This window comes from Leptopilina heterotoma, unplaced genomic scaffold (assembly GCF_015476425.1).
Source record: "Leptopilina heterotoma isolate Lh14 unplaced genomic scaffold, ASM1547642v1 Lhet_182, whole genome shotgun sequence".
Classification (NCBI taxonomy): domain Eukaryota; kingdom Metazoa; phylum Arthropoda; class Insecta; order Hymenoptera; family Figitidae; genus Leptopilina; species Leptopilina heterotoma.
Window position 1 is genome coordinate 165323 of NW_025110899.1, and position 24829 is coordinate 190151.

A 24829-nucleotide genomic window follows, 5' to 3' on the forward strand; every position below is an offset into this window, starting at 1 on the left:
TATAATTGCAATAATAATTTGTTTTACAATACAAAATGTTTTTTATTTCACTTCCCGCTAAGTGGCCTTTAAATAGTGATAAAGTATTTGGATATTGTTGCTATAACAACAGGCTATTTATTTTAACCTAAGTTTTGAGTTTCAATTACTTTTCATCTGAAACATTCTTAAAAACTATTTCTTTTTCAATGAAAAATAAATTACAAAGTGTTTATGTTTTAATGTAAAAAAAACCAAAACTCTGAAAGTGGTAAAAAGAAATAAAAAATCAATAAAAGAACTACGTCGTCAGGTCGTCAAAGAAAAAGTTGTGAAAAAACAACAGTAGATTGTTTCAAAATGTCGATAACGTCCAAAATTTCTCCCGATTCTAGATTCAATATGCAAAAAAATGATAAATGTTATAAAGAATTTCATGAGTTGTTGAATCGAGTGAAAGAAAATTCAATAGAGCCTTTTCAATTTTTGAATAATGTTTTAAAAGAAGTCAACGATGATGACGATATTCAAAGATCTATGAAACGAACAACTTATACAGATATTGATGTAATAAATAAAGCTATTTATTATTAATAATATCTATGTCACGCTCCGAATAAAAATACCTAAGAAGCAAAAAATTTGATGTTATGTTTTTAATTTTTTGAGTAAAAATACAGAAAGAGAATCAATTATTAATTAAAAGTTATTGATTTTCAAGTCTTCATTATATCCAAAATATTCAATGAAAATTGGTTTCAAATTCAAATAATTAAAAATAAACTTTTAATCCTTTTAATCAAGATAAATCTAACACGAACCTAACCTATAATTAGTTTGCTTCTTAGGTACCTTTCTTGGGAGAGCGTCACATCTATGACTGTGTGTAATAAGTCTGTAAAAAAAATTTCAGTTTCAATTAGCTTCCTTGATGAAACGAATCGAATCAAATGTGTCAATTTTGGAAAAGACAAAGCAGCGTATCAAGGATATTAATTTTATCACAGAGAAGAATAAAATTCTCGCCTCGAGTGAATTAAGTGACAGTAAGAATAATAATTGTTAATTCTCTTAATGTACATAACAATGAGACGAATTTTACAGATAAGGAAACATCACAGATAAATGAACAGGAGAAATTAAAAATCGAATTAAGTAATGAGCATCCTGAAATTGGTAAATGTGTAGAATAAAAATAGTATTTAAAGATATTTATTTATTATATTTTAATTGATTTTAATGGCTATTTTCTCTATTTTCTAGTCAATAATTTAATTAATTGCAGATGCAGTTCAACATATGTTGAACAGCACTTTGCAAATTGTGCAAGGCATAAAGAAAATTACCATCGACGATCTAGATTCTAAAATGCATTAGTCCCGTCGATTAAAATAACATAATAATCACTTTGGAATAAGGAAAAATCATTTTTATATTTATTTAGTTAGTACATTGAAAGTTTTAATCGTTTTAATATAAAGCAAGAAGATAAATTTATAAAAAGATACTTATAAAAGCTCTATATCAACGTCAAATTTATTTATATAGTACACATGCAATATATTGTCCATACAATTAATACAGGTACATAAACTATCAGAATAAAGTAACTTATTGCTTCTATTTTACATATTATGTTTTGATTATGCCATTCGAATAATTATTAATTATGCATTTAAGCAAAATTTATGCTATTTTTTTTTCTTTTTCAGTTTTGATATGAGCATCATCCAAAATATCATTTTCAAAGTCCTTGTCGTTGTCAATTTAAATTGTATCATTCTTTTGTCGAAATTCAAAACGCAATTCGAAGCCGAATATTTTTATAATATAGCGTTAATTAAATTTCAAGCTACATACACGTAAGGAATAAATATTTTTCAAAATAATAACACGTACATATATTATAGTATATATTCTGCGTAAATCAAGCCTTTGTTTCTTTCTACAAAGACTTTAAATCGGACCCATTTACCAGCTGACTATAAATATGGAAATAGACGATAAAATAATGCATAAATATACTTTTTTACATTCATTGTAACTTTTTCATTAGAGACAAAATTAGAGAATGTAAGACATTATCATGCGTAAACTATACTTTTTTCCCTCCTTCCATGCTTTTACAGACAAGACGCAAGTTTTTTGTTTGGAGGAGTAATTTTAGAATTTTAGATTAGGTATACAATCTGTGTAAGGATGAAATTAAAAACTTTTTTTGTTTCATTTTCATTAAATAAATAATCGATTTCCTATTCATCAACTACTGGGAGATGCGTTTTTTGATTGCTTATTGTCTGTTCACAATAGCAGCCCTCGACGAGTCACTAATTTCGATTACATAACGAAATTATAATATAACTTAAAACGATAATGCCTTTCGATATAGTTTCTAATTTATTATCACAACCCTTCTTAATAAACCATTTGTTGATGTAATTAATAATATAATATAATAATCTATACTAGTTACATACTTTTTAGAAATCTTTACAATTCACTATTCGTTGCATTGAAATTTCGTTCGAGAAATTTTTTGACAAACATATAGAAAAGACAACTTTTTATTAAAATATAAATTTATATGGTAATAAAAGAAAAAAAGTTCAATCATACGCTTATGAATTTATGCTAAAAATGTTGTTTCTAGAAATAAAAGTATTTAATGTTTCGTTGTATAGTTAGACTTCTACTATTCTATGGAAGCTGTACGTGACCCGTTTACACAGCTTTTTAAACCATTTTTGATTGCATTGCAATTCGAACACAGATTTAAACTACCAGTAGTAGCAGTATATTTATAGTATATCAGTAATATGGTGATGGTAATAGCAAGCAATTTATAGTATATAGGCTTTTACGTAAAATATTCTTTTTTCTTTTCAAACTTTTCTTAATTTTTAATTTTTAATTTTCTTTTAATACGAATTCAAATTTGAAACGATAAACACAATCAAAGACTGTCAAGGTGATGAATTCATTTGTCTTTCTTTTATCTTTCTTTTAATACACGCCATCGACGGACATTAAGAAAATTAATATAGTTGAATCGTACCAGGAACAACATCAAATTATGTTGTATTAGCCTTGGTTGTCTTTTGAAAATATTTTCTGAGGCGTATATAAATAATTTACTAAAAATTCTTAAGTACAAGTACAATAATAAATATCTGTTATTAATCTATACTCTTAAATAACATTTTCCGCAATTGCGTTATATACTTATATGTTTATAGTTAAACAAATGTCTCTTTTTATTTGGCAAATATTTCGACTTCGAATTCAGCGTTTTTTATATTTCTTGATTTATATAGAAAGAGAAGAGCGATTATCAAATTCCGAGACAACGAATTGACTCGCGTTCCGTACCGGGAGTAGGTTTGCAGACTGCATATACCTATTGTTTTTTTGAATTGGCAGCAGAAGACTAGACTTTTTTCTTCACTTTACATATAATTTATTAAAGAAAAGATTATATTATTTTACCGATTTTTTCAAATTCTTTGTAAATTTATAAATATAATATAGAAAATATCGAATCTTTGCAAAAGTTTACAGACTTTTAAATTTTTATGGTTTAAATAATAACCTGCACTTCTATTCTTGATATATTTTTTGGTTGCTTTATTTGAAAATAATCTATAATTTAAACATTAATTCTGTTTTTGACTAAAAATTATATATTCATTTACTCGACCACATTTTTTCTCAGGATATCAAATTGAGACAAAAAACGAATCAAAAGTTGACACTTTTGATTCGTTTTTTTGTCTCAATTTGATATCCGCAGAAAAACTGCGTAACATTAACGTTCAATACATCAAATCTCTAGATATTAAATTTTAATATATAGACAGTTTCTTACATTAAAACAAAGATATTTTAAACTTTAACATCTAGATAATATTAACGTTAAACATCGAGTTTTTCCATGTATTTATATATTTTATTTTTTTTTTTCAAAATATACATTTTATTTCTCATAGTTTTCAACTGCGAATTCTCTCACATATGATTCGTGTGTTGTCTGGAAATTTAATAATCATTTTTCCCTCATATTTTATCTAAATTCGGTTGACATTAATATAAAGAACACGTTCTTTTCAAATATTTCAAACCTTTTTTTTAAACATAAAAGCGAAAATATGAAATTTCGATAAAGTAATGTTAAAGAACGCAAGTTTGTACGAAGTTAAAAAAATTTATAGGCATAAATTAAATACAAAAGTTGATATAAACTCAATTTTTTTAAAACTGTTGTTAATAAGAAAAAAAATTAAAATCGTCATTTTCATTATTGGGGATTCGTCATTTTTTCAATCATGCAGAATATTTTAAAAATGTAATCAATTATTGTTATAAGGAGCGCTTCAATTAACCCGATCGCATTTATCGCACGGTTTCCCTGCAGCCATTCAGGGAATCCAAATCAGGTGGTTTCCTTCTTTTTTTTTTATAAATTTTGAATTTTAAAGATTTCATCCCCATTAAAAAGTCATTATAGGATTCGCAATTTATGAATAGCTTTGATATTTACTGTAATTCTTATATGCCTATAATAAAGATTCAGTTCAAGTTTTAACAATTATATGCAATATTCATGTAGAATAATATATTTAATACACTTATAGACCCACGACATGAAATTTCGATTATTACTTATATGTCAATATATTTCATCTTTTGTCTAAACAATATGCAACTTTTCATATTATTGAATAAATATTAGGTGCACAAGACTATTATGGGTTTTTCTCACCAAATATTATAATATGAATAATAAGTTGCCTTGCATCGCATATTTCATAATATACATCATTGCTTTTATTTCGATATTTATAATTATTTTATTGTGATTATATATTTGACAACTTTTATATTTTTAACTTTTATTTATAAATTTTATAAGTGAAAGACGTAACATGTGATATTTAAATATTTCATTCTACCTTAAGAACCAATTTTTCATATCACATTCTGAATATAATATCCTTTAATTAATATATGAGGATAAAACAGCTCTAAGGTAAAATTCAGTGAAAAATTTTATTTAATTTTCCTAAATATGAATTTAATTATTTGTTGTACGGTCAGAGCAATGCATCCAGAATCGAAATATTTTTCTTCATATACTTTATGTATTTCTTGTCTACTAACACATTTGTTAGAGATAATAATGCAGTTATATATAATTACAATAATAATTACATGTAGAAATTGTTTTATGTTTTTCACGACAAAATCTAATTTTATATATTAATATTATAATTTTTATATACTTTCTACGTTTAAAAGCATCATTTTTATTACAGGTCATTGTTTTTGCTTCTAAATTGTTTTTAGTTTGCCAACGAATGTGTATTTGATTTCATCCAGAAAGCGCTTAAAATTCTTACATGTACTTTTCAACGCTTAAAATGAAAAGTTCTATAATCAAAAAACTCTTAAATATACGTTATCTTAATGCTCATCATTTTAACGCGGGGAAATTGGTCGATATTTATAGATTCTAATTAAATTAAAAAGAAGACGAAAAATTCAATATTTTCAAAATTAAAATGAAAAAGCTGAAAATTCGTATATCTTTCTTCATCATTAAGGCTCCTCTTCATCATTTTGGTAGGACTCGTATCGAACGCAAGATTTCTCTCCTATTATGAGGGACTAAAACAAAAATTTAAAACCAATAAATACATAATTTCCCTACATTATAATACTAACTTTGACTAAAATGTAATTAAATATTTTAAATTAATGAGTTAGACACACTACCTTCTGTTCCTCTTTTGTTGGTGGAGATTTTAAGAAGTACATAAGAGGAGCATACAAGAAATTAAGAATCGCAATCCAAAACAGCATCCACTCAAATCCTATACTGTTCACCAGAGTTCCACTTAGAGCAGGTCCTAAATACAGAAAAATGTTTATTAATTTAAAAAATCATTTTCCCAACAGCATCGGTGGTTCAGTGGTAGAATGCTCGCCTGCCACGCGGGCGGCCCGGGTTCGATTCCCGGCCGATGCAATCTTTTTTTTAATTTTTCCAAGTTTACAATAATTAATTCATGTAAAAATTTAGAAATATATAATTTTTTTAATTAGAAAGTAGATAGAAAATCCCTCATTACACCTGAGTTTTCCTATAAATCCTTCCTTGTCGAATTTAAACGGTACCTATTAGAAAAAGGGAAGGCTGACCAACGGACTATACCAAAATTAGAAAAAAGGCGACGGAGCGATAGAAAAGACAGAGACAGAACTCGCTTACTATAGCACTGTATTTTTGTACAGTCTGCGCGGTCTACGCTGAACGAAAATCCGTATGAAATACAAGTAAACCAAGTGACAGTTTACTTCGTTACAAATTTTATTACCAATTCTTTTTTTATTTAAGATTTAAATTAAAAATTTCAATATTAAAAATATAAATTATTTACCAATAGCATAGCCCAGACAGAATGCGACATCACCGATAGCATAAACACTTCCATAAACCGCCGTGTGTCTAATGTCTACTAGATATCCCAATTCTGGCATCATTGAACTATCGACCATGCCAATTGCAAATCCTAAACCGGCATTGGGAATTATCAGGTGGTTGATACTTTTCGCAAGAGGTATCTGCACAGAAATTTACATAAATTTATTAATTTACTTTTCTAAGATAATTTCTTTTTAAATTTACAAAAAGAATTATAATAAATACAAGTTTAGTTGTACATACACATATTAAACAAATTCCAATAACAACAAGTCCGATCAAAGATGCCAGCCATCTGAAACATTAAAAAAATATACATGTAACATATAAATTTGGTTCAAAAACTAAAAAGAAACGCCCGAACAGGGACTCGAACCCTGGACCCTCAGATTAAAAGTCTGATGCTCTACCGACTGAGCTATCCGGGCGCGGTGGTTTGCGACGCTTGAGAATAAGTCCCTTAAAATGTCTCAAACAGTGGGACAAAACCGTGCAACCTCCAAGGCAAATATAAAAAAATATAAAATAAATAACCTTATAAAAAATAAAAGTAGATATTTTAAAAAATCGATTTTTTTTGGATAAAAAAGTTCTTTGACCCTTGTAGAGAATACAGAACAAAAGGTTTTATACGTGTCCCAAATCGGTTTAATTAAAATTTCGATCCCTTTTACCGAGCGCGCCTGACCGTTTGGCAACGGCTACCTGCGTAGGGTGGCTACCTGCTGAGCAGGAACTGTTCAGATAATACAAATATCCGGTGTGTCCGAATTGCGTGCGGAAATCCAGGTATGATCCCTTTTTGACCGAATTGCGTCCCGGTAGCTACGGGGGGCGATCGATTATCGATTTTTGCCTAAGAGCTGAGAACCACTGGCAAACTGTCCCCCCACATTTCCCTCTTTCCAAATTGTAACGCGATATTATAAGACAAATAATTTTGACAATTTTTTATTATGTAATGACAAGATTAATAACATTGTTTTATTTTCAACTGAACAACAAAACAAATTTTTAGTTTTGTCTGTGACGCAATTGCACTTATACCTGAAATTCCTGGGACGCAAATCGGCACGCAGCATAACTCAAACAATTTTCAATATTTTTAATCGGGTTTTTTTCTTACATTCTTATAATAACATTTCAAAGAGAAAATGCATAGTGTGAATAGTCTATTGAACAGTAATATTTTGTTGTCAAGTGCATCATCGATTTTTATAGGACACGATGGAAAATAATTCTGAAGGTATTTATATTAGTTTAATGTAGTATAATAAAGTATTATTAAAGTAAGCTTACTGCAAAATATTGTAGGCGAAATTTACAGTTATTATAATTTAGAGAAGATGGGATACTTTCAAATAAATAATAAAACTATCTTTAAATATGATTTTAAAGTTTTGAAATAATATTGTGATTATGAAATCTTATCTGCTAAAAAATATAGATTCATGCATCAATTCAATCAATCAAATATTAAATTTACGACTGACCTTCCCATTTTGTGACCGAGCGGTCCAAAAAGGTTTGTGCCAATAAGATAACTGATGCTTGCTGGAAGAAATGTGGCCCCCTGTTTCCATCTGCTCGCACCCATTGTATCCATCATCCAAATGGGAAGACTAGGTTCCAACATGGCAATACCAGTATTTGCAAAAGTTATAGCACCTAATTGATTTATTTTCCAATTATTAGACAAATAGGAATAATGTCCATTTTGGCATTTTTATATGATCACGCAGTAATGTATTTATAAAATTTAAATATTTTACCAGCAGCAAGTAGAATATACGGATCTGTTATGAGGGCTTTTAAAGACGGTGGCTCTACTTCTGTGTAAACTATTGAAGGTTGAAGCATAAGTAGTTGCAGCACTAAAATAGATAAAGGTTTATTTACATTTATCTACCTTAACTAATGTATGAAATTGAAACATTCAATTATAAATAATACTGACATCCATCCCCAAGAGCAAGTGCAGAAAGAACCAAGAAAGGAGCAGATTTTCCTACAAATTCGTACATGATGCCCCCAAACGGAGGACCAATTAATACTCCCAGAGCTAATCCCCCTAAAGCAATCCCCATTGCATTTCCACGTTCTTTGTCATCTTGATACCTTTCCGCCAGCATACCCATACCTATATAATAGAAAATATAAATTCAAGGCAACTTTCTCCTTCAGCATCTAAACTTCCTGCAACAATCTTGTTGCAAGTATAGATGCTGTATGGGGTGTAAACTAAATTGAATAATTTAAAAGTTGATCTATATACGAACCAGAAACACTTGAACATGATGATCCTATTCCTTGCAGAGCACGAGCCAAGAACAGTATTCCGTAACTTCGTCCGAACGCAAATATTAAAGTTGATAAGAACATTATAATGAATCCGGTAAACATGGGAATGTCGTATCCAATTCTAAAAAAATATTGATTTTAAAGAAGCTGTTCAAATCAGATTCGAATCAATTTATATTCATATCAAATTATATACATACTTGTGAGTGAGAGGACCTACAATAGGATTTGCTAATAACTGAACAAATGCCTTGGAGGCAAACATAATTCCAACTGCTACAGTTTCTTCCACAAGTTCTCGATGTCTTTCCACTTTTTCTCTTTCTTCAATACTTGTTACATTGATAGTTGAAATTTCTAATTTTTCAAGTAGAAAAAGTAAATATTATGCATTTCATGTTTATTGCATTATAATTATATTTAATAATTAATAATTACCGGTAAAAGGGGTGGGTTTATAATTAAAATATTCCGGATGAGTATGATTCGATGATGAATTCCAACATGAACATCTTATTCCAGAAGCCGTTGTCAAAAGATTATTTGCTGTCGGTGTTGTTAATGTTGTTGTGGCCAGGCTGACAGTTGTTACGGGGGATGCTCCCTCTAGGTGTTGACTCAAAGTTGAATTTGGATGTTTAATATCATACAGGAACTCCGGGATGATGGGAACTAAAAAATTCGAAATTTTAATAAAATACTTGATGTACTTTCTACATTAAAATTATTGGGAAAAACATATTTTGAATTAAATTCAAAATATTCAATTTTAATAACAGTAATAATTAGCTTTCACAGCAAAACAATGAGCTATGAGACCTAATTATTAAATGTGTGTAATTACTAGTACTACCCTATAATAGCAACTGAATCATCTAAAATAACTTCTCTTCGTTTATATACTTTATTATTATTTTTTAACGTAACGATATTATGTTTAATTATATTGTTTGAAAGTATAATATATATTTGAAACAAATATCTATTAGTCAATGGAAAATACTAAAAGGAAAAGCTGTGTGAATATGTGCGCTGTGCAATGGTATTCCATAAATGCATGACCACTTATCTGGATTGGTGGCTTGACATATGGAGACCCATACGTTTCCTTTGCCCTGCTCCTTCATTCCACAACCCTATTGAATTAAACATTCTGGAGTGTGTGGAGGTGTTAAGAGTAAAAAGTTAAAAGCTTCAAACGAGTAACTGAGAACTGACCACATTCAAAAACCTTTATAGTCCTAGAAATTGCCTTTTCCTTTTTCTTATTGCGACGCATTATTCTTTTTTTAACAGCAAATAACTATATGAGAAAGGGTTAAAACTGTCGATTTACACATTTTCAACTTTAATACATATATATAACTGTACAAAATTCGAATTCTTTATTTTCAAAATTGTTCAAGAAGAAGATCAATGTATTTTATTATTTTTGTATTTATCTTTTCAATATCTTCTTTATGAACAACTAAATTATAATCATACTTTTATTAGAATTTTATACTTAGGAAATTTAATTACAGTAATGGCTTATTCTATTAAAAGAAGAATTTTTCCATTAAATTGACAAATATTCATTAATCTTTCATATTTAACATAGATAAGAATTATATAAATGGCATAATATATATAATGCGTTTTCTTTCGCAACGAACCGATATTTTTCTCGTGTTTGGATAAGTATAAATTAACATCAACAGAATATAAAAAAATTAAGAAATGACTTTTCTCAACAAGATTTTTCAGCTTTGGAAATCTAGTGAGTAATATGTAATTTTTTTAATTTCACAATTCATTAATAATTATATATTCTTTAAATTGCACGGAATATTAAATTTAATTTATTCATATTCTGAAGAGTATTATATGTATATAAAGAATTCATTTATTAAATTTTATTATTCTTCTTTTCATGTATGTATGAAGAAACTAAAAGACATTTAGATTTATATTCTATTGTGGAATCTGCAAATTGGATTTGGCGTCCATTTGGCATTCTGGCAGTTGTGCCTAATGGTTCCAATAGAAAATACACTTTAAGTAAAATACTTATTATATATAACATTTTAATAGTGATTTTAATTTTGAGTTCGCACATTGGACAATCGTACAACATTAGGAAGGAAAGAATGTAAGAAGAAGACTAAAAAAGAAAAATATTTCTTATTTTACAACATTAATTTGACACAATCTTTAATTATATAATTATACAGTTTTCAACAACTTAGTGTGGATGTACAATTACTGATTGCTATAAGGTATCAATTGAATGTGATCAATGTATTTGATGTTATTTTCTGGAAAATTCTATTTAACAATCAAGTAAATATACACATAAAAATAAAATCAAAAATTATATATACCTACAAATATAATTATATAAAATTGTCTCTGACAGTTTATAGAAGCAGTTGATTCCCTAGTTGCTCAAGACAATAATTTACAGAAAGTGGGATGTTTTTTTAAATACACAAAACATTTGAAGAAATATAAAATTTTCGTGATATTATATTTTTGTGCTCTTTTTTCAATAAGTGCTCAGATACTTTCTTTTGGAATAAGGTAAAGTTTAGTCATATAAATAATTTAAAATAATTATATTGCATCACTGTTAACTTGAAAGTATCAAATTGCAACAAATTGATATAAAAAAAACCAAATTTTTCGCATCCATATTAATTTGAAAGTTTCAAGAAAGTTATTATATTATATTGTATTATATGTTATACGTATACTTAATGCAATATATATATTACAACAGCGCGTATACTTTAATGGATTGGTTAACATGGTGGTTTCCGAACATAATGCACAAATTGAAGATTGGCCTTTTCTTAACTTTAATTTGGTTACTTGGTTTAGAATTCAAATCCATTAATGAAAAACTTGAAAGTTGCTTACAATCTACTGTTTCTCAAGTATGTATAATAATAATAATAATAATAATAAATTTTTGTTTTTAATCCCCGAAATGCGATTTTGTATATAATCATATTAATAGGTTACTTCAAACAATAAAAATATTGATGTACTTCTCCGGGAATTAGCGAAAGTTCATGCTAATTTATGCAAGATTGGAAAACAATTCAATTTAATATTTACATTAACTTTGGTATTGATGTATTATTATTACATATATATGTATATAATACGTAATATCTGCACCGTTTCATATATTATATTATTGTGTTATCTTCTTGCAGATCTTAAGTGCTTTAGAAGCTGTTGTGTTTATCACTTTGGCTTTTTATAGTTTGATAATTGAACTTGAAAATGCCAAAATTCCTTACCGCCTTTTTGCTAGCATAATAACAATAATATTGTGTACTTGTTCCATAATAACAATTGTATTAGTTTGCAACTGGACAGTGAGAGAAGTATTATTTTTAAAATCATAAGTTTCATGTTTTGTTACATAAAAATTTTTTACTTTATTATTATGAAATAAAAAATGAATTTGTATCAGTACAAATTCAATGTATAGATAATACATTAGATTTTTAAAAAGAAACTTTTTCAGGCAGCTGGCGCAGAAAAGCTTTTAAATAAAATAAGTGTACAAACTGATGAAAATAATTCCTTTGAAATGGTAACTATTTGTACATTATTCAATTAATTTTAATTCAATTAATTAATTTAATTATTTAATTTAATATATTAATAAATTGTATTTCATTATTGCGTACATATTATGTATTTCAGATTGAGAATTTTTCTCTACAACTGCAACACCAAAAATTATACTTTTCAGTGGGAGGATTATTTTCATTGGATTCTGAATTGTTACAAGCGGTTGTAAAAAATTTCTATTTTATATTTTTTTAAATAGGCAACTTTAATTTTAATTTTTAATATTTTTCAGATCACTGCAACTTTTGCAATGTATTTGACCATATTAATTCAATTCGGAAAATTGGAAAGCATTCTCACCAGCAGAAGTTAATTATTTCTATAATATTTTTGGATCAAATATCTAAAATTTACTGATATAGTATAAGTTTTCTAAATTGTCCATTTAATTCTACTGTAATAAAAAATAAAATAATAAGTAAAAAAGATAATGCACTTCAAAGTAGGTATAATCATAAATTATTGTGCAATGAAACGTCGGACGGATATAATAAAATTGTTTCTATAAGTAAATACTTAAGATTTATTGAGATATTTCCCTAGAGATCTTCATATTATATATGTACATATATACTACTTATATATACTTACTTATATATACTACTTTCAATTACACATATGTGTAATTGAAAGTAGAATATTATTTTTGGATTAAATGAGATTAATCACCCTTAAAACCTAGTACATTCAAACGTACGGAGATTATTGGATATTGTGTTCTCTATTGTGTCTATAATTATTAATAATAATTATATGATTAAATAAGAAAAGTTTTTCTTGTTTCATCACTAGAGATACACTATTTATTGGAATTTTTTTAATAATCCTATAATGTTACTGTAATACTACGGTAACTTCCAGGCAATGTGACTACCTGGGATAATATGTATGAGACTAAAACTCACATTAATGATTTTTAAAAATTATATTTACATAAACTTACCGACAGTGGTTAGTAACATGTTGTCCAGTAGCAAAGCGATGGCGACAATCACGAGTACAAGTCTTCGTGATTCGCGACATCTTTGCAACCAGCCATTCAACCCTCCACCCATCCTGATGGTCTCCTATTCTAAAAAGTAAACATAAAATTCCTCTAAACCTTTATAATCAAATGTCATAGTTGAAAGTAATAAATTTAGTAATAATTTAATAATATTAATTGAAGCTGACTATTCGGTAGCTCTCTTATTATAAGTTGATATGTTAAAATAAGATTTTCTTTTTTTTAAAAGTTGATTAAATACAAAACAAATATCTGGATCTGAAGAAAATAAATGCAAACATGATGTCTTGAATCGCATACTGAGCAAGAAATCTTGATAGCATGCCACTTTCATAGAGCATCTCGTCGATTGAACCTTGATTGGGTGTATTGTGTTGACATCCTTGCGAAGATTGCCTACAGCAAATGCTTCAAAGAGTACGTTTTAATTAAATTTTTATTGTCACAATTTAGGTGCCAAAGGTAAACGCAGATTGAATAAGCTTAAATAGCTATAGCTTTATTTATTATAGACTCAAACTCACAAACTTACTGAAATATCGCGTGTATTATATAGTCTATTATATATAAGCTATTTGCTACTATTTGCAAAAAAAAATGTCCCAAATATATCTAAAATTCGGTTAAACTGATTAAAATTTCCTAAAAAACGGGCTATTCTAGTTAATGTAACTATATCTGGTTAAGAAATTATATATGTATTATTTTTTTTCGCTGCATACCTAAACCTATCCTAACATTATAAATTTTTAAAATAATTTAAAGATATATAATAATACAAATTTAAATATTTTTTATCAATTTAAAAAATAAAAATAACTTAACAATCATGAGAGAGATTAATTCTTATCATACAAAAAACGAAAGATAATATTAATTATTTTAAATATTTTTATTGATAAAATTTTGCTTAAATAAGCCATCAAACCGGAACTTTTTTATACTAAGATTTTTGGACATTAAAGAAGTTGTTGCTTTTTACAAAGTGATATAAAAAAAAATTAAAAAGATGAAAGCTGTGTCTATTGGTTTATTAGTATTTTTGCTAACTTTTTGTAAGTAATCTCTCCTCTTTTTATTTTTTAATTAAATAATTAAATCATATAGTAAACTATATAATGTATTAAAAACCTTTGCAGTTTATTACACCAAAAATAGTTAAAATAATCCATTTTTTAATTATTTTTATCACAAAAATGTGTCTTTCAATCAAAACCAATTCATATTTGCTATTCTATAAAGATACATTGGTGGATTTTTATTTGTTCATTTAATATTTTAAAATTGGTGAAATGAGATCTATACGTATTATTATTATTATTAACTTTCAACTGTTTTTATAGATTACTCATCAGCTCAAAATTTGGTGTTACCTACAGAGGAACTATTAAAAAAGTATTTAAATCTTTCTAAAGAAGAAATTATTAAAAAATGTAGAGATAAAGATCCTTGCCTTGTTTCCAAAGCCGAAGGCCTGGAAAAAGCCAAGCAAGAAGCTGGCAATGATCTAATAAACCATTTAGTAAATGAAGCAAAAAAGTTACCTTCCGTTACTGAAAATGATTGGAATACTCTTACACAAAATAATTGTATATCTAATCCTTTCTTTATCAAAAGTGTGGAAATGACATTTGTAAACGGCGTTGCTTGTCTCTCTCCGGGAGAAATTCCAAGTTCTGATGTTGCAAAAAAAGCTCTAAAGGAATATGTTGATATTTTCTGTTCACGTGTAAAAGAAGCGTAAGTTTTATATTTATTTTCTATATTATTATAATAAGTTGAAAACATACAGAAGCATTTTTGTAGCCAACAATAATTTTATTTTACAGGGCAAAGAAAAAGTTTCAAAGTGTTTAGAATGGAAATTATTGAAACATCACTGTAAAAAATTTGGGGATTTTTCCCTGAGGTTCCTTGTGGAATATTCCACAAATTCACGGGGAAAAGTATTTTCACTACGATTTTGGGGAATTTTCCACAAATTAGTGAAATTTTGAACAAACTTGGGGAAAAGTGATAAAATATTAGGGAATTTTCTACAAAGCGAAGGGGAAAAAATTTTTCACTACAATTTTGTGCAATTTTCCACATAATAGTGAAAATTTCAACAATATTATAGGGAAATTTGTATATAATTTTAGGGAATTTTCCACATATTAGTAAGAAAATGTCATTTTATGAAAGCTTTGTGGAATTTTCCCAAATTTAATAAAAATTTCCACAAAGTTGAAAAAACTTTTTTAAATTTTATAAAATGGGTTAATTTTTACTAAATTGCATGTACAAAATTATTAACATTTTTACAAAATGTATGATTTAGGGGCTAAAAAATTAATATTTATATTACAGTGAAATGTTTTTTATAATACTTCATTAAATTAATGTTTTAAACAAATGAGCTTTGTCTAATTTATAATTTAAATAACAATTTTTACTAGAAAAAGCATTTAGAAGAAATGAAATTAATTAAACTTTACAATTATTATAATTTTAATAATTTAATAATTATATAATAAAAAATACTTTCACTATGAACTACATAAATTTTTTGTTCTACTTATAGTAAAAATTTTATCTTAAAAATACAATTAATACTTTGGTAAAAAATTTTTTAATAAAGCATGTTTAACAAACAATTATAAACTATTTTTCACTTAAAAAAGCATTGCCATAAATAGTTAGGTTTATTAAAAGATATATACTATGGGGGGCCTTAAAATTTTTTTGCTCTTAGTCAAAAGTATAAAATGTTTTGAAGCATTTTCTCATTTTGAAAGATTTGGCACATCTGGTTTGTCTTTGGATGACCAACAATACCTAAGGGTTTCTCGTTGCAAGGGGACGTATTTTATGAGTTTCTCGCAGGACCCGTTTTTTTCTTATAAATTTATTTAGCTAGAATGTTTGAGAAATTCTCAAGAAGTCTTCTTCGAAAAGTCTTTCAAGATGATTTTACATGTTAGTTGCTTTTCAGCCTTCGTAAGAGTAAAACCTTGAGTGAAAAAAATATTCAAAGTTATTAAATATATAGTGATGGTTATATGTATAATAGTGAAGTGGACAATTCGACAATATTTAATAATATTCTAGAACGATATTTAAGGATTATTTAAAAATTATTAAAAAGGTAAATAATATTTAAAGATATATTATAATTATATTGTAAGTGTAACATATTGTATTGTAAAGTTTTTTAAAACTATTTTTGGTTTTATCAAAAAATTTAGTTAGTTATTCATATTTTGCCATATAATGTTAATTTAACAATTGACTTATAGAATTCAATTAATTTTTAATATTTTAAAAATAAAGTAGTTTAGGTATTTTTTATATTTTAATCAAAATAAAAATTTTTTAATTTATTTTAAAAATATATAAATAAAAATATGAAATATAATATTGAATTAGAAAAGTCATAACCCTATTACTACTATATATTCATAGTTTTTGGTAAATATATTATTGTTCAATCTAATTTTTATGTATTTTTTTGTCAATTGTAAAAGGTAAATAATAATTTATTTTTACAGTATGTTGTTGGACAATCAACCCCCTAAAGGCAATATAAACGGAGAACTTTCGCATTACACAAAGACTATTTGCGATCCGAAAGCAAAAAATTAATTATTAATGTTGTAAAGTTCAGATGTAGTACTTTTAATTGAAGTACTTATCGTTCACTGACAGTACCTAATATAATAAACAGTATTTAAAAAATTTGTTCAAGATTTATTCAACCTTACAAACCAATCTTCCCAAATATGAAAGGATAAAATTTACTGAAAAATTCTGTACTATTTTACAGTAAAAATATCCCAACGTTCGAAGAGAAAAATTCCATAATAAGTAATTTAAAAGAGAAATTTTCTAAGAATTTACAAGAAAAATTTTCCAAGGTTGCAAAGGGAAGATTCCCCAAGATTTCAAAGGGAACAGTTCCCAAGGATGCAAAGGGAAAATTCCACAAGATTTTAAAGGGAAATTTCCTCGAGTTTCTTGGGGAAAATTCCCCAAGATTTCAAAGGGAAAATTCCTAAAGTTTTTTGGGGAAAATTCCCCAAGATTATAAAGGGAAAATTCCCCAAGGTTTTAAAGGGAAAATTCCACAAGATTTTAAAGGGAAAATTCCTCTAGTTTTCTTGGGGAAAATTCCCCAAGTTTTCTTGGTGGAAATTTACCTTTTTTGGTTAAAATTGCGTCACCAAGATTTTGGGGAATTTTCCCCAAAAATTTTTTACAGTGATGTAATAATAATCAGTTCATTATTAAACAATAAAGTATAAATAATTGTTTATTTGTTTCGTTTTAATTTCTTTGAATATCAGTCGAAGTCTGATATTCGTCTTAAAAATAAGATGAGAATATAATCATCAATTTTTGATTGATTTTCATTTATAATACTCAAGTAATCGGTTATTTGAATCAAATACATTTTTTTAGTGAAAGAGAAACATTTCTCTGAAAAAAGACTTTCGCTTTTATTATAGACTCATCCGCTAGACTCTCATTACTCATGTTACATATATGCAAATAAAATCATTAGACTGACTTGAAGGAATTAACCCATTGTCATAATTGTAAATTTTCCATCAGGTGAATAATTTACCATATTCTACTTAAAATAAAAATGAAGTTGTCATTAGCCGCGATAGAAAGATCTAAATGGTAGATAAAACATACAAAATGTAGAATACGTTTGAATATATTTAAATGTCATATACATATGTAAATGCAATTAAATATATATATCTTAGGAATTGAAAACAAAAAAATTGTACAATGAATCGAATGATGGCATCGTTAAATATCTTCACTACAATATTGCTTGCAATTTGTAAGTACTTTTAGTATTTTATATAGATTTCTAATATTGCGGTTCTAATATTTAACAAAAAAAAAAAATATATATAACAAACTTGCAGACTGCATAGAATATGTCAAGGGTGAGGCGTTCATTATACCAATTAGCGAGGCGACTCCCGATCTGGGTGTAACTGTAACTGATATGTATGCAAAATGTGAAGCCGTCAGTAAATGCTCAATTGCTCGAATTCAAGAGATTTTAGACGTTACAGAGCAAATAAGTGGCGAACGAATGATACATCGTATAGTGGAAATAGTGCGTCAAAATTATTCTTCAATCAATGAAAATGAATGGAACACGATAATTGATGAAGAGTGCCGTAGCAATGTTTTTCTTCACGAGCTGCCAAACACGGGGATAATGAATCTCAGGCCTTGTATGCCTCATTTAACTAGCGGTGCTTCGAATATTGCTATTCGAAATTACATACAAGAATACTGCAATAGAGTAAGCAGAGTGTAAGTTTTCCTGTCAATTTTCAAATTTCCCTACGATAATAGTATATTTTTCAACAAAATAATGTATACTACCTATCTTTATTTTTTCCAGGTCTAAACAGATGTTACTAATGTTCGAATTTTAAAGCTTATGAAGATGGTTCAGGTCTAGTTTCCACATTCAAATTTTTGCCAACAACCAATTTATTAATAATTATATTGAATAGTGTAAAAACGACGAATAAAGAAAACAAATAAGAATTCTATTTCATTTAAATACATTTACTTACATTTGAATATATTTTGTGATTTTAAAAATTACAATTAGTCTAAATTTTCAGTATCATTTCGTGAATATGGAACAATCTACGCAACTAATTTTAGAAAAGTTTTTTTTTCACTCAATTTATTATATTAGCGAAAGGTCATATTTTAGAAACTATTTAATTTCAATCAAATATAATTTATTTGAATCAAATAGAAGCTCACATTAAATTTGAATGTATTCAATTGATATGGAAAGTAATAAATTTTGAGTAAAGGATGTGAAATGTGCTATTTTAATATTCAAAAATTATTTTATCTGGGTATAAGATAGGTCTATAGCTGCAAATTTCAGTGCTGTGTGAAATATAATGTTATATAATTCAGAAGTGACCGCCTTAGAGAAAAGGGGGCTTATGACCAAAAAATTGATTTTTGGATTTTGACGATTTGTTACACTTCAAGGTCTTAAAAAAACGTAATGCTATTAGTTTCGGAAAGAAAATGTTTGGTCGTAAGCCCCCTTTCCTTAGACGCGGGCACATATCGTCGGAGCTACTGCAATACCGGCATACCGCGCATCTGCAAATTCTTTATTAAGGGCGACAATGCATGACAAATTGCACAAAAACTGGACTTTAAGAAAATTGCAGTAGCCCCGACGATATATAACATACATTTTTAAAGAAAATTAAATTTTTATGTAAGAGTATTTAAATTATTATTGCAATATTAGATAATGAACAGGGATAAATTTAAATGAATTAAAAAATATATACAAACTTATAATAAGTGTTTATTTTTGAGAATTTAAATTTATTCAAGTCAAGATATACATAATTCTATGTGCATGCATGATGTATAAAAGAAAAAAACCTTCAAAAAACGCACACTTTTGCTTGCTTTTGCTAATGTATTGCAGAACGATGAAGTTTTTAATTTTTCTACTTGTCACTCTAGCTATTTTTTGTAAGTTAGTATATTTTGCCAAATTACATATTGTGTTTCGATGATTTATTCTGTTTACATTTACAGTTTTCGGCATAGTTGATGTAGGAGGGGAAGAATTTCAAATACCTGCAGAAATTATACACCAATATTTAAACATCACGAAGGATGAATTATACCAAAAATGCGAAGAGAGAAATATGCATTGTTTGACTGTTATAGGACTCGATACAGTGGAGCTGATAGAACAAAAAAATGGAGAAAGACTAATAGAATTATTAGTGAAAAGAGCGCGTAAAAATCCTCCTCTGAATGAAGAATTGTGGCAAAAAGCTATGGATCGACATTGTCTACATGATATTGTTTTACAAACAATGTTGGAAATTGGTTTCGGCAAGATTTTTCAAGGATGTGTTCCAGAACTTATTGCTAATAACAACGAGATACTTGCAAAAACGGGAGAAGAATATTTTAAAACTTACTGTGGACGTATAGAAAGAATGTAAGATGACTAAAATTTTCCAAATATTTAACGAATATTATCAGTTGTACCTTATTTAATATTTTACTTTTGTTATTTTAGAGCTAAACAAAGAATAGCAAGGATGGAACGTTGAAGAAAATTCTACAAATTAATATAACCTACAATTTTATTTAGTATGTTATTTAACAAGCATGTAAACAATACAATTGTATTATATAAATGAAATAAAAGATAAATGATATCTATTGACCAATGTCCCTAAAACTGTGTGTTTAATACTATACCTATCATCGTCGGGCAATAGCGCGCATCTGCAAATTCTTTATTAAAAGGGCGACATTGCATGACAAATTGCACAAAAAGTAGCCTTTAAGAAAATTGCAGTAGCCCCGACGATATATGTATAACGTACATTTATAAAGAAAATTAAATTTTTATGTAAGAGTATTTAAATTATTATTGCAATATTAGATAATGAACATGGATAAATTTAAATGAATTGAAAAATACATACAAATCTATAAGTGTTTATTTTTGAGAATTTAAATTTATTCAAGTCATGATATACATAATTCTATGTGCATGCATGCATGATGTATAAAAGAAAAAAACCTTCAAAAAACGCACACTTTTGCTTGCTTTTGTTAATGTTTTGCAGAACGATGAAGTCTTTAGTTTTTCTATTTGTCACTCTAGCTATTTTTTGTAAGTTAGTGTATTTTGCCAAATTACATGTGTTTCGATGATTTATTCTGTTTACATTTACAGTTTTCGACATAGATGATGTAGGAGCGGAAGAATTTCAAATACCTGCAGAAATTATACACCAATATTTAAACATCACGAAGGATGAATTATACAAAAAATGCGAAGAGAGAAATATGCATTGTTTGACTGTTATAGGACTCGATACAGTGGAGGTGATAGAACAAAAAAATGGAGAAAGACTAATAGAATTATTAGTGAAAAGAGCTCGTGAAAATCCTCCTCTGAATGAAGAATTGTGGCAAGAAGCTATGGATCGACATTGTCTACGTGATTTTGTTTTACAAATAATGTTGGAAATTGGTTTCGACAAGATTTTTCAATGTGTTCCAGAACTAATTGCTAATAACAATGAGTTATTTGAAAAAACGGGAATAGAATACTTTAAAACTTACTGTGCACGTATAGAAAGAATGTAAGATTATTGAAATTTTCCAAATACTTAACAATTATATCATGAGTTGCACCTCATTTAATATTTTACTTTTGTTGTTTCAGAGCTAAACAAAGAATAGCAAGGATGGAACGTTGAAGAAAATTCTACAAATTAATATAACCTATTACAATTTTATTTAGTTTATGTTACTCAACAAGCATGTAAACAATACAATTGTATTATATGAATGAAATAAAACATAGATGATATCTATTGACCAATGTTCCTAAAACTGTGTTTAATACTATACCTATCATCCCCCACAGTATCTAAACTTTCAGCAACATTGACAACATTGCCTCAATATTGTGAATCTTGCAGCAATTTTTGTCAATGTTGCTGTGGGGAATACAACATACTTATAAATGTCAAAATTAAAAAAATGTTTATTTAATTTGAATCATTAAATTTTGACAAAGTAGAAAAACAGTTTAATGTTTTTTTTACCATTCATTATTGACAATAGCTACTCATATGATGCTGTTTCTAATTTTAGTCTAAAATTGTAAAAATATATTGTCAACAGTGCCTCAACGATGTCTATAGACCTATATTTCTGCAATGTAAAAAATACTGCAGCACTATTACCAGTATTGATGTAAATTTAGATTTAACATACAGAGTCAATTGATCAAGAAAAAAGCATATTTTCTTTTCTCACAAATTTCAAAGACACATAATCAAATTATGTATCAAATTTCTAATACATAAAGTAACAATGTATTCATAAACTGCGATAAGACAAGAAATTATACTTTGCAAGAAATGAAAACTGAATTGTCATTTATTATAAATTATGTAACTAATTTCTATTAAGTAACGTAAATTTTCCGTTATTTATGAGATGTTATCAAAAAAAAATACTAATCTATTATTAGCAAGTACTGTATTTGAATTTTACAGATAAAAAAACCTATTTTAAATAACTTGAAGGTAAGTGCATTTGAATTAATTAGAATACATTTGGATTACATTTTTAAATATATTCTTAAGAGCTGTTGGCCTTAAGAATAGCAACATTTAACAATCAAGTGTTTTACAATGAAGTATTCATACTTTTCACTGTTATTAACAATTGCCTGCTTTTGTAAGTGCTGAGAATTCTTGATTTGGTCTAAAATGAAACTATAATTGAAATTACAATTTATAGAGAGTAAAGTATAATATTTAGGGTACCACTTGTGTATAAAGAAATTGAATTTTTACTTGCAGGTACTTTAGAGTGCGCGTCAGCTCAGAATCAGGGATCAGACCACTTTCAACTACCGAATGAATTGAGTGTACAATATTTAAATGTCTCTGAGGAAGAGATTAAGAGAAGTTGCGATCGACTGGGAAGGTGCTTAACAGAGAAGAATAATATAATTAGGGATGTGACCTATAACGCCGGTCTTCGGATGATAGATCAATTTCCAAACATAATGAGAAATAGATCTTCAGTTACCGACGCTGACTGGGATACACTTATAGACCATCGCTGTCTAGTAAATATACCCATGAACATGATGGTGTCAATCAGTAATGAAATTGCTTGGACTTGTATTTTAAGAGACAGACATGTACCTAAGGACAATATTCAACGTTATCATAGAGAATGGGTTAAGGAATACTGTGCCAGAGTTCGAAGGCTGTATGTATATTTGTATCTTTTTACGTTTTACACTTATTCATAATTATTTTAATTTTTACATTTTTTGAATGTTAAAAATATCACTCGCGATTACATAACGAATTTCTAATTAGACAATATATTTTTCAATCCCAAATCAATAAGTAAATTAAACTAATTATGTTTTACAGCGCTCTTCGTCAATATCAAGAAAATGAAAATCGACATTAATAATCCTTTTAGAAGAGTAAACTTGTGATTGGATATTTGGCTCATTCAGATAAGGATTGAAATGATATATTCTTAATAATAAATTGATTAAAATGTAGTCTACGAGTGAAGAAAATATAAAATTCTTTTTCCAGTTATTTGCATTTGAATCTATAATTATAAATTTTTCTCCAATTGGGAGGACAATTTACCTTGAAATTTTACAATCTCAGAAGCTCTTAAAAGCAAGAATGGCATGCCACTTACGAGCTACTATTCCCTAATGATTCTCGATTCGACTTTCCGGTACTCACCACTTGGGTGAAGCCGATCAGATCCTCAAATACATACACGCAACCTTAGTTCAGTCAAGTGTTCACAGAAGAAAGCCTTCGTGAGCTCTGAAATCTATTGACTTTATGTCCACAAAGTTCACCTGATTTTATTGAATCACTCAGTTCCATTCATACTCATTGTTACACTTTCGAAAAACCAAACCACTTTTCTCGTATTAATTAGAACTGCTAGTTTCTAATTTTAAAGTAAATAATTATTCATGTACAACAATACAATTATTAGCAAGATAAGAAAAATTAGATATTTAGTATACATTACTCGAGGATATAATTATTAATACGCTGAAAAAAAGTTGAATTCTCTTTAAAAATAAAGCTGTGAAATCAAGTTAAAGCCCATTCCTCTTTTCATTGAATGTCACGATTCTCATTCTCCCAGTGAAAGAGAATTAAACGTATTAATTACAGGCTTTTAACAGTGGCAAAGCTTGCCCTTTCAAAGTTACTCACTCCCCCTATTTATTATAACTCAATTAGGCAGAGCTTTTATTTTATCATTTCCTGACTAACTTTTCAAAGAACATAAATATTCTTTATTCTAATTCAAATACTTTTGTTATTCTAAAACTTTCTACACTCGTATATTAATTCATTGAAGCAATAGGTAATTTTTAAAAATACAAGAAAAATTCAGACCAATTTATTTTGATAATTATTTTTATAACGAGTCAATGGATTTCAATATAGTATTTAAAAAAAATAAAATTTGATAACTAAATAAATATGTTACCAATGGAAAGATGAGATGAGATTCAACGATGTCCTGCAATTGACAAAGAGCATATATGAAGATTGATTGAGTGTCGTATGGATTCGCTAATCATCTGGTCTCATTATTATCAAACCATGTTCACATGTCAAACGATGAAAAATTTTCTACCCAGGTTATTTGCGAATTCGTGTATACATATGTGTATGTATGTACATATACTTTTTCAAGTATACTTTCTGTTCCAGGGAAGAATAACGTAGCACACGTGCTAATAGAAAAGCCTCGTAACCCGTCGAAGGAATAAATTTATGGTATAAAACGTGACGTGACATATTCTTTTCAAAGAA

The 24829-nt window shown here is 27.6% G+C and overlaps 6 protein-coding genes, 2 long non-coding RNA genes and 2 other non-coding genes across 13 annotated transcripts in view; 8 read left to right on the top strand and 2 right to left on the bottom strand.

Annotated features, from left to right (window-relative positions):
• The first annotated feature begins 265 nt into the window (after positions 1 to 265).
• LOC122500251 lies at positions 266 to 1388 on the top strand. Of its 2 annotated transcripts, none has more exons than XM_043609106.1 (4): positions 266 to 546; positions 893 to 1025; positions 1084 to 1155; positions 1265 to 1388. In XM_043609106.1, the coding sequence occupies exons 1-4, from the start codon at positions 340 to 342 to the stop codon at positions 1354 to 1356; spliced, it is 504 nt and encodes a 167-aa protein (XP_043465041.1). In that variant the 5' UTR covers positions 266 to 339; the 3' UTR covers positions 1357 to 1388. The 2 variants fall into 2 exon arrangements, with proteins under 2 accessions (XP_043465041.1, XP_043465040.1); XM_043609105.1 differs by having other exon boundaries at positions 1243 to 1365.
• A 109-nt stretch (positions 1389 to 1497) lies between these two features.
• The window catches only part of LOC122500248 (synaptic vesicular amine transporter), a 30842-nt gene continuing 7510 nt past the window's right edge, over positions 1498 to 24829 (bottom strand). The window contains exons 4-14 of one of the 2 annotated variants that reach the window (XM_043609099.1): positions 13335 to 13458; positions 9200 to 9433; positions 8962 to 9118; positions 8740 to 8882; positions 8418 to 8600; positions 8233 to 8334; positions 7954 to 8128; positions 6704 to 6755; positions 6417 to 6600; positions 5752 to 5885; positions 1498 to 5643 (exon numbers count right to left, since the gene is read on the bottom strand). In XM_043609099.1, coding sequence (XP_043465034.1) covers positions 5575 to 5643; positions 5752 to 5885; positions 6417 to 6600; positions 6704 to 6755; positions 7954 to 8128; positions 8233 to 8334; positions 8418 to 8600; positions 8740 to 8882; positions 8962 to 9118; positions 9200 to 9433; positions 13335 to 13458 — 1557 coding nt within the window. In that variant the 3' untranslated portion in view covers positions 1498 to 5574. Of the gene's footprint in view, positions 5644 to 5751; positions 5886 to 6416; positions 6601 to 6703; positions 6756 to 7953; positions 8129 to 8232; positions 8335 to 8417; positions 8601 to 8739; positions 8883 to 8961; positions 9119 to 9199; positions 9434 to 13334; positions 13464 to 24829 lie in introns of both variants that reach the window. The other variant, XM_043609100.1, reaches the window with a different exon arrangement.
• Trnag-gcc lies at positions 5934 to 6004 on the top strand. Its single transcript has one exon. It is a non-coding gene; the product is annotated as a tRNA-Gly (tRNA).
• Trnak-uuu lies at positions 6816 to 6888 on the bottom strand. The gene has a single exon. It is a non-coding gene; the product is annotated as a tRNA-Lys (tRNA).
• On the top strand, positions 10686 to 11317 carry LOC122500255. The gene is made up of 3 exons (XR_006301449.1): positions 10686 to 10892; positions 10975 to 11083; positions 11160 to 11317. It is a non-coding gene; the product is annotated as an uncharacterized LOC122500255 (long non-coding RNA).
• On the top strand, positions 11978 to 12812 carry LOC122500254. Its single transcript, XR_006301448.1, has 4 exons — positions 11978 to 12138; positions 12282 to 12350; positions 12464 to 12553; positions 12624 to 12812. It is a non-coding gene; the product is annotated as an uncharacterized LOC122500254 (long non-coding RNA).
• LOC122500253 lies at positions 14333 to 15638 on the top strand. The gene is made up of 3 exons (XM_043609108.1): positions 14333 to 14452; positions 14741 to 15137; positions 15227 to 15638. The coding sequence occupies exons 1-3, from the start codon at positions 14407 to 14409 to the stop codon at positions 15252 to 15254; spliced, it is 471 nt and encodes a 156-aa protein (XP_043465043.1). The 5' UTR covers positions 14333 to 14406; the 3' UTR covers positions 15255 to 15638.
• LOC122500250 lies at positions 18068 to 20658 on the top strand. Of its 2 annotated transcripts, XM_043609104.1 has the most exons (5): positions 18068 to 18231; positions 18320 to 18719; positions 18811 to 19931; positions 19998 to 20412; positions 20494 to 20658. In XM_043609104.1, the coding sequence occupies exons 1-3, from the start codon at positions 18177 to 18179 to the stop codon at positions 18842 to 18844; spliced, it is 489 nt and encodes a 162-aa protein (XP_043465039.1). In that variant the 5' UTR covers positions 18068 to 18176; the 3' UTR covers positions 18845 to 19931; positions 19998 to 20412; positions 20494 to 20658. The 2 variants fall into 2 exon arrangements, with proteins under 2 accessions (XP_043465039.1, XP_043465038.1); XM_043609103.1 differs by lacking the exons at positions 18068 to 18231; positions 18320 to 18719 and having other exon boundaries at positions 19781 to 19931; positions 20010 to 20412.
• On the top strand, positions 20979 to 21834 carry LOC122500249. The gene is made up of 3 exons (XM_043609101.1): positions 20979 to 21099; positions 21163 to 21574; positions 21658 to 21834. Exons 1-3 carry the CDS (start codon positions 20985 to 20987, stop codon positions 21689 to 21691), a joined length of 561 nt encoding a protein of 186 aa, XP_043465036.1. The 5' UTR covers positions 20979 to 20984; the 3' UTR covers positions 21692 to 21834.
• LOC122500252 lies at positions 22557 to 23572 on the top strand. The gene is made up of 3 exons (XM_043609107.1): positions 22557 to 22682; positions 22808 to 23225; positions 23396 to 23572. The coding sequence occupies exons 1-3, from the start codon at positions 22637 to 22639 to the stop codon at positions 23433 to 23435; spliced, it is 504 nt and encodes a 167-aa protein (XP_043465042.1). The 5' UTR covers positions 22557 to 22636; the 3' UTR covers positions 23436 to 23572.

Excerpts from the sequence above, each read along its gene's own strand:
- LOC122500251 (XM_043609105.1), top strand. The coding sequence starts at position 340 with ATGTCGATAACGTCCAAAATTTCTCCCGATTCTAGATTCAATATGCAA. Across the intron at positions 1,026-1,083 it reads CTCGAGTGAATTAAGTGACA|ATAAGGAAACATCACAGATA; the intron begins GTAAGAATAATA and ends CGAATTTTACAG. Across the intron at positions 1,156-1,242 it reads TAATGAGCATCCTGAAATTG|TCAATAATTTAATTAATTGC; the intron begins GTAAATGTGTAG and ends TCTATTTTCTAG.
- LOC122500253 (XM_043609108.1), top strand. The coding sequence starts at position 14,407 with ATGAAAGCTGTGTCTATTGGTTTATTAGTATTTTTGCTAACTTTTT. Across the intron at positions 14,453-14,740 it reads AGTATTTTTGCTAACTTTTT|ATTACTCATCAGCTCAAAAT; the intron begins GTAAGTAATCTC and ends CTGTTTTTATAG. Across the intron at positions 15,138-15,226 it reads TGTTCACGTGTAAAAGAAGC|GGCAAAGAAAAAGTTTCAAA; the intron begins GTAAGTTTTATA and ends TTTATTTTACAG.
- LOC122500250 (XM_043609103.1), top strand. The coding sequence starts at position 19,817 with ATGATGTATAAAAGAAAAAAACCTTCAAAAAACGCACACTTTTGCTTG. Across the intron at positions 19,932-20,009 it reads TGTCACTCTAGCTATTTTTT|TTGATGTAGGAGGGGAAGAA; the intron begins GTAAGTTAGTAT and ends TTTTCGGCATAG. Across the intron at positions 20,413-20,493 it reads TGTGGACGTATAGAAAGAAT|AGCTAAACAAAGAATAGCAA; the intron begins GTAAGATGACTA and ends TTGTTATTTTAG.
- LOC122500249 (XM_043609101.1), top strand. The coding sequence starts at position 20,985 with ATGATGTATAAAAGAAAAAAACCTTCAAAAAACGCACACTTTTGCTTG. Across the intron at positions 21,100-21,162 it reads TGTCACTCTAGCTATTTTTT|TTTTCGACATAGATGATGTA; the intron begins GTAAGTTAGTGT and ends TTACATTTACAG. Across the intron at positions 21,575-21,657 it reads TGTGCACGTATAGAAAGAAT|AGCTAAACAAAGAATAGCAA; the intron begins GTAAGATTATTG and ends TTGTTGTTTCAG.
- LOC122500252 (XM_043609107.1), top strand. The coding sequence starts at position 22,637 with ATGAAGTATTCATACTTTTCACTGTTATTAACAATTGCCTGCTTTT. Across the intron at positions 22,683-22,807 it reads ATTAACAATTGCCTGCTTTT|GTACTTTAGAGTGCGCGTCA; the intron begins GTAAGTGCTGAG and ends TTTTACTTGCAG. Across the intron at positions 23,226-23,395 it reads TGTGCCAGAGTTCGAAGGCT|CGCTCTTCGTCAATATCAAG; the intron begins GTATGTATATTT and ends TATGTTTTACAG.